Below are 14282 nucleotides of genomic sequence, written 5' to 3' on the forward strand. Positions count from 1 at the left end.
GGACTGACAGATGGTTTCGTGTGGGCTGCTGGCAGGCAGCCGCGGAGGCTTCTGGAAGTGAAACCCCTCCCCCCAGCCCCCTGCGCTTCGGCGACAGCCCTGGAGGGTGGTGGCAGCACCTTGATGATCTTCTGCAGGTTCCTCCACGTCTCCTCCAGGGCCTCCATGGTGAACCAGGTGTAGGGGTTGGAGGCCACGCGGAAGCTCTTGATCTGGCGGTCCAGCTCGGCCAGCTGGCTGAAGTCGGCCTGCGCGGAGCTGAGGGACGAGCGGAAGGCGTCGTGGGCCTCGCGCAAGGCCCTGATCTCCTCCAGGGAGTTGCAGCGCACCGGGTCGGTCAGATCCTCCTCGGCGTTTTCGAACCAGCTGTTGAAGGCAGAAGCCTTTTTGGCGAAGGTCAGGAAGAGGTCCTCCACCTGAAAGCGAAGCAGCCGGGTCAGCAGGGCCGCAGGCCGGGAAAGACAGGGGTGCTTCTGGGGGGTCCCGGAGCCGGTGCCCCCACTCCACAAAAGGCCTCCGACTTTCTTCCCTCCTGGCACGTGAACGGGCGGCAGCCCAAGAGGCAAAGGCAGCAGGGGGCGAGCTGCCCCGCTCCGCCCCGAGGCAGCAGGTCTGTGCCGCGGTGGGTTTGCCCCGGGACCCCGCCGCTTACCTTGCGGAAGTGACTCTGGGCCTCTAGGAGCTTCTTCTTCCGGGTGGCCGAGTTGGCCAGAAGCTGGCTCCACCTCTTCATGAGGGAGGCGTGCCGGGCCTCGATGGCCTTGGACTGAATGTGCTGGGCGGCCAGCAGCTGATCCTTGAGGGCGGTGATGTTGGCGATGCCCTCCTGCTGGAAGGCCTGCAGGCCGGCGTCAAAGGTTTCCTGGAACGAGGAGCTCACGGTAAGCCAACCCGCAGGTCTGGCAGGGACGCTGGACCCCGCCCTTTCCGGGGGCCTCAGCTCGAGGGCACCAGAGTCTGTCTGGCCAGCTGCTCAAGCCGGACGGTCAGCCCAGAGTCCCCACCTTCTCCTGACAGCTTCCCGCCCCAGGGGCGGATTGAGGCGGGGGGCTCCCCTGTTGTGCCATGCTCTCTCTCTCCCCGGAACGAGTGCCTACAGTTTACCCTTGGGGACCTCGCTGAGATGCTCCCCTCTGGGAAGACTTTCCCCATCAACCCTGGCTTTCTGGAACCTCAGTCAGACGCCTCTGGGGCGTCAGGTCCAGAGCCCGCCCTGCGGTGGGGCTGGAGCACGATGCCTGGTCTGGAAGCCCCGAGGCCCAGAGCCGCACCCTGCGCACTGCTGAGGCCCTGGGGCGGTCTCTGCGAACCAGTCTGTGAGGAGGCGCTACCTGCACACGCTTCAGTCAGGCAACCGAGGGGCCACCACTCACCTGCTTGGTAAGGAGAGTCTGCACGGAAGACAGGTCGCGGCCGTAATCGTCCGTCTTCAGGCTGTTCTCCTTCTCACCTGGGAAACCAAGTCTGGGTTCTAGGCCAGCCTTCTTGCTACAGTGAGGCGAGCTGAGAAGACTGAGGCACGCGATCACCCTGTGGATGCCTCAATCCCGGCCCCGTGCCAGCCGGCTCTCTCCTCCCTGCTGCCAGGCCAGGACGAGGTCCTTCCAGCCCATCCTGGATTGTGGTTCAACTGTCGCTTAAGTGACAGCAACCACCATGGGCCCAAGGGTCCTGAAGTCAGAGTCTGGTCCCCCCAGGCCCAGGAGCGGACTGCCCCCCGGGCCCGGGGAGGCTAGGGGACAGTGCAGTTGCGCGCCCGCTACCGTGCCGTTTTGGCTGCGCTGCGATGCCTACAGCTCCTTCCCACGTTAAGGGTTTTTGTTTTATTAACCCTTGTGTGGGCCCGGTGCCGAGCACCGCGGAGGCGCCCGCTCTCGGCCTCAGGACGTGGCTGTGTCCTGGTGGGGGGATCTCAGATACACCTGCAGTAGGTCCTTTTCTTCTCTGCAGAAGAAAACCAACTGCTTAGGCAGCAGAGGCGCTCCGGGCCTGCACCGCTCTTCCTGGCCGAGGAGGAAAGGACACCTGCGGCCGGGCCGGCGCTCAGCTCACTCACCGATCCACGACTCCACCACGTCGGCCTTCCAGTTGAACTGAAGGAAGGCCGAGTTCTCATCAAGCTTTGCCTTCCTCTGGGCGGCAGCCTTCTCCAAGTCGGACACCTTCCCATTCAAGCCCTTCATCTTTGAAGAGATGTTCTCCTCATGGTGATTGTTCTAGGCCACGAAGAGAAGGCACACTCCGGTCAGCCTCACCTCCGGCCGCAGCTCCCCGGCCCGTGCCCTCCTTGCCCGCTGGGCGGCCGTGTGCCCCACTGCCCTCCTGCTGCGGGGAGAGTGGGAAGGCTTCTCTACGGGCAACACGGAGTACAAGCCTTGAGAGGGTGAATGCTGGCAGTTCCACTCACAGGAATGAGTTCTTAAGAAACACTGAGGAAGGAACATGCTGGAATGTCTTAATGATGTGTTCGTTAGTGTGGGTTTTTTTTTTTTTTTCGTACAGCTTCCTACCCACCCAGTGCCAAGTCTGAACTCACGACCCTAAACTGAGGGATCAAGACCTAAACTGAGACCAAGGGTTGAACACTCCACCGACTGAGCCCCCAGGGCCCCTCGTCAGCATTCTCCACAACAAAACCAGAAAAGGCCCACACGGTTATGAACTACTACGCATCCAAATAATGGTGACTATACACATGCGACAAAAACAACGGTTCAGAGGGGCATCTGGGGGGCTCAGTCGGTTAAGCGTTCAACTTGGACTCAGGTCATGATCTCGCAGTTCATGAGTTTGTGCCCCGCACTGGACTCTGTGTGGACAGCTCAGAGCCTGGAGGCTGCTTGGGATTCTGTGTCTCCCTCTCTCTGCCCCTCTTCTGCCTGTACTCAGTCTCTCTCTCGACAATAAACAAATATTAAAAAAACAAAAAAACAAATTAAAAAACCAATGGTTCAGAAAAAGCGGACACTGACAATTCCTGAGCCCCACTCAGATTCAGTCTTGGATAAACTATTTGAAACCATACACAAGTCAGCATAAAGTGTAGAGAGAAACTCGGGGAGGAAACAAAGATTGTTGCTGACAGCAAAGCACCGGACTGTTTGCTGGAAGGCTGCAGAATATTTGCAACCCAGTCACTGCCCAGGCCGCGGGAACAGCGGACACGCTGCAGGAATGTGTGCGCACAGCGATCGTCCACAGGCCGCATCTCTATCCATACATGGTACGTATCTGAAACTGGCTTCCTGTCTGTTGGCCACAGCACAAAGGAGAAAAGCGCTGCAGCGACATGGACTTGAACATTCACTACCTCCTACGGACCAGGGCTCTATCTTAAGGCCAGGCTTGTAGGAGCAAATCCTGTGACGAGAAATCTTATCTACTTGTTACGTTAGCAACAGGAAGTTACAGTTGTTAGAAGGTGCTTGTCTCGTGGTACTGAACATCTGTCACCGCACCTATGTGATCGCATGACTCCGTCGTGACCAAAGGCGGCACCACGCTTAGTCTGGAGCGCCAACGTGGAGTGACCTGACTTCACTGTCAGCGAGAAAGCCCAAGACCCTCCCGTCTGCCCTCCCTCAGGGGCTGCTGGACGGAAATAAACCTCATGATTTTAACACATTTGTTTCTAAAACATCCTGGACAGCAGCCGGGCTTCACAGAGCGATGTAAATCGATGGAACTGGACCTACCCTATCTGGAGGGCTCTATGTGTGGGGCAGTCAGGAAGGTGAGGCGTGAAGACCTTGCCAGTGATCGAATCTTCTGGTGGCTTTATTTTCCTCGTGTTTACTACTACTTCTGTAAACAGCTTGTACCCCCCGAGTGACGAGGAGAGGGAGCAGCGGGGATGCGTCTCTGCTTAATTAAGGCAGGAAATGGAAGTGCTGTAGCGTAACTGTACCAACTGGGTCAGGAAGGGGGAAAACATCCGGCCAATCGTATAACCTCTCTCTTTATAAAATACGGGAATGGAACTGCTACCAGTCTCCATGCAAACCGTTCTTGGGGGCAGACAGACAGGCAGACGGACTTTGTGTGGGCCTGCGTTCCTGGTGTGGGAGGTAAGCCCAGGCTCACCTTCTTAATGAGGTCTTGTCCGTTACTGCAGACGTCATTCACACGGTCCTTGTGCACAGTGAAATCTGTCTCGAAAGCTTCATGTTTCTTCAGTAAACCCTGTGGTGGAAGCACAAAGGCCAGCTGCTGAGAGCCTGGCGTGTGCCAGTGCCGGACAGCGGGGACGGGGCACGGAGCTGTAAGTCGCCTGACCTCACACGCGTCCCAGTCTAGCTCGAGGCTGAGACCACAGGGACCGAGGCTAGCAGGTCATCATAAAGGTGGTAAAAAGCAGGACGCAGCAAGTACCCAGCAGCGGGCTGGGCTAGAGAACGGACGTCAGGGAAGGCCTTTCTGAAGGGGCAACTCCTGTTAATCCACCGCTACAGTGTCCCTCTCCCCCTCACAAGGCCACACAGAAAACACGCGACACCACGCAAGCTTAAGACACACCCAACCAAACAGTTTCCCTAGAGTTCATGTCCTAATCGAGCGACCTTCTAAGTCTCCCCTCTGAGTACAAGTGAAGGAGCGGAGACGGGGCCTCTGCGCAGGCTCGTAGCGGCCAGGACCGTGCAGAAGACGGGAAACCCCTCCTGCCAACGTGGGAGCAAGCAAGCAGAACGTGGCTCAGGGGCTACCCAGACTCTTGGGAAGGCAAACTCTGTCTCCATAGCTGGTGGCCCAGATACGGGAAGTTTCGACCATGTGTGGCTCCTCCCAGCAAGAGGGGAGGCTGTTCATCCAGCCCGTAGCCCAGGCCTGCTTGTGACCACGCAGAGCGTGGATGGTGTCGTGTGACGCCTGAGGCTAAGCCTTGAAGCTTCCACCCCTGCCACTTTCAATGCTGTCTATGGCAGCTGAGCAAGGAAGCCGGAGGGAGGTGAGGAGGGGAACGGAGGTGTGCCAGCCACCAGGGACGCTGTCGGGGCTCCTTGGCCCACAGACCCCATCTTGGTGCTGCGAGGGGTGCCACTTGAAAGCGATGCTACCACGGGGAACAAGATGCTGCTGTCTGTAAGGCTGTGACAGGGCCTCAGCTGCCTGTGTGCTCAGGGAGCGGGCTGAAGCGTGTCCCCTGAAAACAAGGACATCCTAACTGCTGCGCAGCACCTATGAATGTGGAACTGAGGTGTCTGCAGACGCAGGTATAACCAAGGTCACCTGAGGTCACTGGGGTGGGACCTAATCCGGCAGGATTTGTGTCCTTTGAAAGGGAAATTTGGACACAGAGCCAGAGAGAAAGGCAGAAGGCAGGGCCACGTAAAACAGAGACTGCCACAAGCCACAGAACGCCAGGGAGAAGCTAGAAGAGGCAGGGATGAGCCTCCCCCAAAATTCTCAAGAGAACGAGGTCTTGTCTGTACCCTGATGTCAGCCTTCCAGCCTCCAGAACTACAGGCCCACAGCTTCCTGCTGCTGCACGTCCCAAGCCAAGGGCCCCAGGGGCCCCTGGGTCACCCATGGAAACGGGGCCGCCTGACCGACCATGGGGCTCGGGCTGCCAAGGGCGAATCTGTCCAGAGGGAGAGGGTCTCTGGCATGTAGTCTGGAGGACTGAAACCAACCGGAGACCATGGCGGCTGCTGGCCGAGAGCCCTCCTGGCGTGAACGCAGCCACTGACCCAACCGGCAGGCAGCCGCGCCAACCTCTCTGACCTGGATGGCAGCGAGCGTGTCTCCGTAGTCCTCACTGGCTACCAGCGTCATTTTCTCATTGATCCAGGCTTCTTCCTCCTCCACATTGGCTACAAACTGCTGATACTCCAAGGACTCTTCCAGCCGCTGGCCCCTAATTACAGGAGATAGAAAACAATCAGCCATTGATACGGTCTCACTTTAACTCCGACAGCTAATTTCTGCTCACAAATATTCACGGGGGGACGTAAATGGTTCCGTCAAGCCCTCTGTGTAATATGCAGCAGAGACAGCATCGTTCAAATGTGAAATTTGGGAACCAAATGCCGGGTTCAGACCCACATCACGGGACCAGCTGAACACGGGCTGTCAGAAGTGGCTCTGAGCAAGCCAGCCGTGGTACTTGCACAGGCAAGAAAAGGGTCCAGGCGGTGGCAGGAGGGCCCGGAAGCACCGAGTCCGGCCTCGCAGGCTGCACCCAGATGCGGGACACGCGCGCCTTCCTCTGGCCGCTGACCTGGCTGCCGCCAGCTGCTTCAGCTCCTTCCAGTGCTCCACGAACTGGGCCAGACGCTGCTGAATCTCCTCCTTCCCAATGGTGTTGTCATCGGACAGCTTCTTCCCAGTGTCCAGGACACCCTGACAGGCAAGAAGGGTCACACCAACAGCTATCACCTGCTTCTAGGTGCATCCAGGAAGAGACCTCAGCATCACATCCCAACTTTTTCCTTCAGGGTTTGGAACGAGGGCTCATAAGCACCGTAGGCCTCAGGGAAACGGACAAGAACAAAAGATCTCTCTGTGTGTCTCTGGGGCCCATCCATCCCTGCCCCCCCAGTGTCCTGGCCGGAAGCGGCCGCTCACCTGAATCGCGGGCTCATGCGCCGCCAGCTCCGCCTCCAGCCGCTTGTGCTTCTTCCGCAGGTTCTGCACGCCCGTGAGGTCTCGGCCGTAGTCCTCGGAGCTCACCAGCAGCTTCTTCTCCCTGGACGACACCGACAGGCACTCTGCACCCGCGTGTCTTCAGCCGGACGGGTGCCTCACGAGCTGTGAAGCCTACAGGCGCCACAATGTCCTCTGCCTACGCCTACCAATCTCTCCACAAAAATCCTTGCCAGGGTGCGAGAGACGAAAGCCTCTACTTCCCAAACGACACACGCCCACGTATGTACCTGGGGGAGCCTAGCGGGCTGTCTCCCTATCAACCCTACTTGACCAAGTGTGTACACATCACACATAGAAATATACAAACATACAGATATAATTTTTTAAGGAAGTGAGGAATAGGAAACAGGATTTTGTTCATAAATAGTGGTGTGTTTACATAGAGCCACAGCAACTCTGTGACGGGGGAGGAGTGACAGACAACCTCCTGCCTCCGTGGACTGGTCCTGCTGGGAGATTAGGCTGTCGTCTCCAGAGGGGCAGCGGTCAAGCTCCCCAGGGATCCTGGCGCAGCCGTGAGGTGCTGCCCCCACCCAGAGGCCATCGGTGACCCTGTCACAGCACACCGGCGCACCAGGAGGGACCCAGCACGTTCTGCCACACTTCTCTGGAGAGGGCAAGACCTTACGGCCAGGAGCTCCGGACGCCTGCTCCGCCCGTGGCTCCCAGAGCCCGCCACCCGCGGCTCAGCGGGCGTCCCGGAGGGCCCAGAAGGAAGCCCCAAAGACACGTACTTGATCCAGGACTCCTCATCATCCATGTCCCGGAAGAACTGGTGCAGGCGATGGGATTCGTTCAGCTTTGCTCGCCGGGAGGCTGCCATGTTCTTGATCTTCTGGAAACGACCGTTGATGGTGTCCCTCTTTTCCTTCACCTGGGAGGTGTCGAAGGCGCTGCTGGTCATCAGGCTGTCCGCCTGGCTGTTCAGGTCCTTCAGGCGATCCTGGGGCAGGGCACACGGCCGGAGGGATGAGAAGCCTGGGACTCCCGTGATCCTCCTCACCAACAGGCCATGTGGTGCAGACGATCCCCAAAGTGCAGCACATGGGGCCCTGCGGTTCTAAGGCTTCAAAACTACTTTCTTAACCACACACAGACATCATGCGCCCCTTTCGCCATGGGGAGGGTTTGCACCACGATACAACAGCGGGGGGTGGGTGGGGTGCCGACGCCTTGGCTCAACACCAAGCCAGCAGGAATCCCGTCCTTCCTGGGCACGCTCTTTCCCTAAGGGGCATCCTTGTAAAAGCAGAAGCTGTTAGTGCTATTAAATATCCATCTTAGAGTCCAGGCCACTTTTAACATCCTGTGTGACAAAATACTTCCACCACGTACTCCGGCTCGAGGACCGTCCTGCGAAGGAGCACGTGCCATGAGCCCAACTAGCCGCTGTCTCATGGGCCATCATTTTCACGCGAAAGAACAATGACCAGCAAATCACGATCATCCAGACATCGATATCTGACAAATACGTGTTGAGAACAAATAAAGAGAACACTGTCACTTTTAGGAAGACCGAGTTTGCTGCGACAAAGAAAATCTGAACTTTCACATGAAAACGAGAATTCCAGCAGATGTACGTTCACCTTGTACCGCTTGACAGTGGCTCAACCTGTGAAGATTTTCCCGTTGAGACTGGCTTTGATGTCAGAATGCACATGTGAGATCATATAACAAGATGTGCCAACGTTTAGAAGTCTTACATTAACTCAGAACGTTTTCCAAATGATTTTGTAACATCACACATGGGTTAAAAAACAACAACTTGCAAAGTCCAAGATGGACCCATGGATTTTAACATTAAATGGTATGAAACACTGATCAATAGAGTTTCAGAGTCTACTTTGCAACTAAGCTTTATGCAACTACCACGTACGGAGTTTGGGGTCAGCCTATCTGTCATCACCTGAATTAAAATACTGCTCCCTTCCCTAACTCCCGGGGGGAGGCCAGGTTTGCACCGTATCCAGCACTCCCACAAACAGAATTCAGAAGCAGCTACGAGAATCCAGCTGTATTCCATTACGCCAGATACTCAAGAAACGTGCAAAATTAAGGCCGCTGCCCCTCTTTGCTCCTTCTTTGGTTTTGGAAATACAGAATGACCATCCAGAGAGAATGTTACTCGTGTTAATTTTTCATGAGCGTGTTGTTACTTTAGGTAAATAAACACGTTCTCAGTTTTACTCTTGTCATTTTGAAATGGTTACTGGCTCACGAGAAGCTGTAAAAGCAGTACAACCTCTGTGCGCCCTGCAGCTGGCCTCTCCCCACAGTGGCAGCTGCCGCGACGCCAGCAGGACCGGGCGGGACACCCGTGCAGTGCACGGACCTTAGTCACATTTCACCAACTTCATAAGCATCCGTGTGTGTCTCTGGGGGCGCAAGTACTTCCACACACTCTGTCCCCACGTGCAGATTCGTGTAACTAAAGCGAGAGACCTTGCTCTGTGAGCACAAAGGACTATCTCTGTCCTTCCTCGTTCGCTGCACCCCAGCCCTGTGCCTAACTCCTGGAGACCGCTGTTCTGTTCTCCACTTCTAGGACTTTGTCATTTTGAGAATGACAAAAATCCCTGGAGACTTTTTTTTAATTTAACTTTTAAAATGTAACGAATTACAGTAAATATGGACAGAAAAAACCCACGTAAGCTCCCCCAGGGGGACTTCAGTCACAGTGCTGTGCATAAAACGGGCCAGAGGCCACAACGTTTGAGATCGAGGCTTGACCCGCCAGACATCACACTGCTTCCCCAAAGGTGCCGGCCACCCCCTCTCATCACCTCATGGGCAGATATGTCCGCCTCTAGCAGCTGGTGCTTCTTCAGCAAGTTGTTCACAGAAGCCAGGTCTTTGCCGTAATCCTCAGATGCCAGAAGGGCCTCCACCTGGTGGCGAAACACAAAAGCGGGAAGAGGCTGCCGTGCGGTGCCCGGCACTGCAGGATGCACGCTGAGTGCTCGGGAAGACCCAGGACGCCGCTGTCTGGCCAGGCCTTTGGCCAGCTGCAGGCGTGTCAATCACTGGGTACTGTTGCTACAGCGACTCGGTCTGTACCAGCCGGTGCAGCCTGAGTCCTTCTCCCTCCCTGTCAATCAAATGCAGACTCGAGAGCCCAGGACTGGAAACACTACAGCTGTAGGGTCATGGAGCCTTCATGGAGACACAGGGGCCAAGTGCGCAGCAATCCCACTTCGAGGAACCTCCCCCAGGGGAAGAACTGGCAGCAGGGACAAAGATTATGCAAAGATTATACAAAGATATGCAAAGGTGTTCAGCACAGATGTCCCACCGAAGAGCCGGGAACAGTGTGGGAACGATTAAGCTACGGCCCATCTGTGATGGACCCAGGCAGTTATTCCAACATTTCAGAAGGCTTTACAGTGACCTAGGGCTGCACTCCCAACACGTACTAATGAAAAGTTCCGTCAGGAGCTCAACTATATATAAAAATACAGCTACGCTAATGTTCAAGGAAATCCACGTAGATGAGAGACAGACGTTAAAAGTGGTCTCTAAAGGGGAGCCTGGGTGGCTAAGTCGGTTAAGCATCCGACTTCGGCTCAGGTTACGATCTCACGGTTCGTGGGTTCGAGTCCCACGTTGGGCTCTGTGCCGAGAGCTAGCTCAGAGCCTGGAGCCAGTCTTCGGATTCTGTGTGTGTGTCTCTCTCTCTCTCTCTGTCCCACCCCTGCTCACGCGGTCTCACTCTCTCTCTCAAAAATAAATAAAACATTAAAAAAAACTTTTTTTAAATTAAAAAAAAAAAGTGGTCTCTAAAAATTTCTATTTCTTTTTTTTTTTTTTAAATGTTTTTTATTTATTTCTAGGAGAGAGAGCGTGAGCAGGGGAGGGTCAGAGAGAGAGGGAGTCACAGAATGAAACAGGCTCCAGGCTCTGAGCTGGCAGTCAGCACAGAGCCCGAAGCGGGGCTCGAACCCACGAACCGCGAGATCATGACCTAAGCGAAAGTCGGAAAGTCGGACGCTTAACCGACTAAGCCACCCAGGCGCCCCTAAAAATTTCTATTTCTTTATGCTTTCTCTACTCCCCAAATTTTCTACCCACTCTGGCCTCCTCACTCAACTGCTACTTTGGTTTCCTTCTGGGCACAGACTCACCAGGGCTGCCAAACAGTCCACATCATCGCTATCTATCTGCACCCCCTCTGGAGAGGAGGGAACTATAGCCTGGCTCCTGCCAAAATGAAGCTCTTGTTGACACATTCATTCCCTTTGCTAATAAATCGCTAAAATACACAACTCTTCTCTGATAATGAAGATTTCTATGAAAAGGGGCACCGGGGGAGGCCTGGGGCTCACCGGCCGGCCTGTTATCCCAAACGCCCAGAAACGCTTCAGGGGTGGGAAGGGACACCCGCCATTACCTCGGAGAGCCAGAAGTCAAAGTCCTTGATTCCAGTGTTGAAGTTCTGCTGCTTGTTGGCTTCTTTCAGTTTCTGGCTCTTTTCGGCTGACTTCTGCACCAGGAACTGCCACTGGTCAGCTAAGGCCGCCAGCCGGGCCTGGAGAAGGGAAAGGAAGGAGCCATGGGGGTCGCTGATCAACAGGGAGCAGCCGCCCCTCCTCCCACCGAGTGACACGCGGTGAGAGGGAACAGAAGACCTCACGAGTGCCATCCTCCCAACGTCCCCCATCTGTATCACGCACAGCTCGGCTTATGCTCTTAGGACTGTATTTCAAAGTCATCGTCATGCTGACTGTACCTTGACAGCATCCTCGCTGCCGGCACAGGCCCCGCGCTCGATGAGGGAGTTGCCCGTGTCGATGACGCCGCGGATCCGGTCGGCGTTGGCGTGTAGCTCCGCCTCGAAGGCCTGGTGCTTCTGGTGCTTGCTCTGAAACACCAGAAAGAACACCTTTCAAAACCAGCTCCTGCGAGGTCGCATCTTTTCAGGGATGAGGGACTGTCAGGAGGAAGGGAAAGTGGTAGGAAACTGAAAGAACTGGGGGCAAGTGGCAATGTTTCTAGTGACGGCGGATACCGAACTTACGACGTATCTCAGGGATCAGTGTTGGGAGTTCGGCAGGTCTGCGCCAGGAGAGGAAACGAACCCACTCAGGAGTAGATGAACTGAGTCCGTTTTTAAACCAGCCAGACTGGCTATCTGGAGGGAAGTCCTAGATTATATCCCTTCGAACATTCTATATGAAACAGCAACAGCCGACTGCAGTTTTTAATTTACTGGGAGATCAATTTCCCTCCACGGCTTTCTCCTTAGCGGACAGAGCATCTAACAGATAACACCCGTGTGGCCCACTCCTCCTGTAGGGCCGAGATCACTACACTGTCAGGCCGACCCTCCACTGACAGAGGAGAATCTACAGCTGCTTGGCCTTGGCTTTGCTGCCTTCTCATGCTGACGTTAATCAAAACTCGTGAATACGGTCAATACCCAAGCTTGACAGTAGCTAGCAACTTCCTTCTGCCAGGCAAGGAGAGGGTGGGGGAGCCACTGGCTCCTGGTGCTGGGGCTGGAAGGCATGATCAAGAAGGCACAAAGAAGGGCACCTGGGCGGCTCAGTCGGTTAAGCGTCTGACTCTAGGTCTCGGCTCAGGTCACGATCTCACGGCTTGTGAGATGGAGCCCTGTGTCAGGATTCTGTTTCTCCTCTCGCTCTGCCACTCCCCCGACCCCACGCCTCAAAGTAAATACATAAATTAAAAAAAAAAATCCACAAAGAAACAAGGTTTAGGAAACACCACAAGGAACAGCGCAAGGACACAGCTGTGGCACAATTCTGGGTGAGAAGGGAGGGTCCAGGAAGAGTATTATTTGGGGGGAAAAAATACCTAAAAGACAAAAAAACTAGCACGGTTGGGGAAGGATTCTGCATTGAATGTTTCATTTCAGGGGCAGGAAACTGTCAAGCATGGAGCTGCTCGGGGGGGCAACGTGGCACTCACGTCGAGGTGGCACCTTCACGCACGCCGGTGCCTGAGCCCCGGCTGAGACCCGGAAGGGTCCAATCCCACCTGACCCCCGTCCAAGCCCCTGCTTCTATTTCTCACTCTCTTCACTCCTCAAACCCCACCTGTTCTGTTTCTTCCTTGTTTCCATTTGTTTAAAGCGATATCTGAGCTACATTTTGACTGAAAATCCTCTTCCCTAACCCCCTGAGTGATCATGTCCCGCCTTCTTCCTTAACCCCTCAGCCCCGGTCCCAGTTAGATTTGGAAGCAGACCATCTGCTTCTATGTGGTTCTTTAACGGTCCCTCTCCAGGGACCGGCCCCACCGGATGGCAGTCTGGGTGCGTCAGAAAACGCACCGCGCTACACTGCCTGCCCTTCGCTTCCACGAGCCGTTGAGCACGAGTCTACACAAAGCTGATTATCTAATTTTTTTTTTTTTTAAAGAAGTGCCCCCGGAAAGACAGCAGTTAACTACTGCCCCCAAATCAAACATTGCACAGAACTTGCCTCAGTGACACATGGGGAGAGGGGAGGAGGCGCAGGGTGGCAGGCTCATTAGGACAGAGAAAGCCACTTCCCACAGGGACGCCTGATGGTGTGATGGATCATTAGAAATGAGAAGCACGGGTGAGGAGACACAAGCTGACTGCATGTGGCCACAACAAGGATCTATGCAGAAGGACAAACACTGGAGCGCGTTTCACTAAAAGTCGTTTAAAAAATTAAAAACTTACCAGCAGCTTGGAAAGCTACAAAAATAGATTAAGACAAGAGTTGAGTGCACTGAGGTGAGCGCGCATCTCAGCCCTTAAACAGCAGTTCGTTTTGCTGTCCTACTCCCCCTGGGAAGGGCCGCCGCTCGGGGCAAACAGAGGGGACCGCGCAGACTTTGCAGGGCGGACGCGGCTCCTGCGGGGCCAGAGGAGGCGAGCCCGGTCTCGAGCCTGACCGCCCGGTGACCCTCCTCCGCTGGTTCGGCTTCGCAGAGGAGTCTTCCCCGGCTCCAGCCCAGACGCAAGCAGCCGGTCTTCAGGCACAGCCTCCTCCTCTAGACGCCACCCCTAACAGCCTGCCCCGCTCGCCGCCCCGGGCGCCCCCTCGGGGATGAGCGGCCACTGGCATCTGCTCACCTGGATGTTGGTGGGGTCCTTGTAGGACTCATCACTCGCCGTCTGCAGTTTCTCGCTGATCCAAGCCTCGATCTCATCCACGTCCCGGCTGAACTGCTGGAGCGTCTGCGATTCTCCAAGCTTTGATCTCTTCTCAATCATTTGGGCTTTTAGGCGTCGCCACCTGAAGTGAAACCGAGCCCAAAGGTGAGTGTCCCTCAGAACAGGACAGGCCGGGAGGCCGGTCAGCACCACGCAACACCCACCTGTCCAAAACCTCGTTGCGTCGACTGGCGATGTCACCCTTGGCATAGTGGCCGGCGGCGATGAGCTGGTCAGCAAAGGACTGGAGGGCGGCGATCTTCTCTTCCTGGCGGCGAACAAAGGCGGGAGGTCAAGGTGGGTGGGACGGCCCAGCATGGCCCGGCCCGCAGGTCTTATAAAGAGAACGGTTATTCTTGGGTGACTGGGAACTAGCTGGTGGCAGGATCAGAATACACTGACACTTTAGAAGGAGAGTAAAAGGCTACAAGAAAGCTTGATTTCGACCACTACGAGAGTAGAGTTTAACTCAAGAAGACTCCAGGTCACA

At 55.5% G+C, this 14282-nt stretch overlaps 1 protein-coding gene across 5 annotated transcripts in view; it reads right to left on the reverse strand.

The window, feature by feature from the left end:
• SPTAN1 (spectrin alpha, non-erythrocytic 1) overlaps window positions 1–14282 on the reverse strand; it is a 63005-nt gene that overhangs the window by 5300 nt on the left and 43423 nt on the right. For 3 of the 5 annotated variants that reach the window (XM_039229475.1, XM_039229474.1, XM_039229472.1), the window contains 15 exons: window positions 13957–14060; window positions 13712–13874; window positions 13316–13330; window positions 11372–11503; window positions 11033–11170; window positions 9429–9533; window positions 7380–7588; window positions 6565–6685; window positions 6218–6339; window positions 5722–5854; window positions 4084–4182; window positions 2057–2216; window positions 1374–1450; window positions 653–862; window positions 120–416 (listed from right to left, as the gene is read on the reverse strand). In XM_039229475.1, the coding sequence (XP_039085406.1) occupies window positions 120–416; window positions 653–862; window positions 1374–1450; window positions 2057–2216; window positions 4084–4182; window positions 5722–5854; window positions 6218–6339; window positions 6565–6685; window positions 7380–7588; window positions 9429–9533; window positions 11033–11170; window positions 11372–11503; window positions 13316–13330; window positions 13712–13874; window positions 13957–14060 (2085 nt within the window). The remainder of the gene's footprint in view (window positions 1–119; window positions 417–652; window positions 863–1373; window positions 1451–2056; window positions 2217–4083; window positions 4183–5721; window positions 5855–6217; window positions 6340–6564; window positions 6686–7379; window positions 7589–9428; window positions 9534–11032; window positions 11171–11371; window positions 11504–13315; window positions 13331–13711; window positions 13875–13956; window positions 14061–14282) is intronic. The other 2 variants (XM_039229476.1, XM_039229473.1) reach the window with 1 other exon arrangement.

The sequence above is a fragment of the Hyaena hyaena genome, unplaced genomic scaffold (genome assembly GCF_003009895.1).
Source record: "Hyaena hyaena isolate Hyena2069 unplaced genomic scaffold, ASM300989v1 scaffold_38, whole genome shotgun sequence".
Lineage (NCBI taxonomy): Eukaryota > Metazoa > Chordata > Mammalia > Carnivora > Hyaenidae > Hyaena > Hyaena hyaena.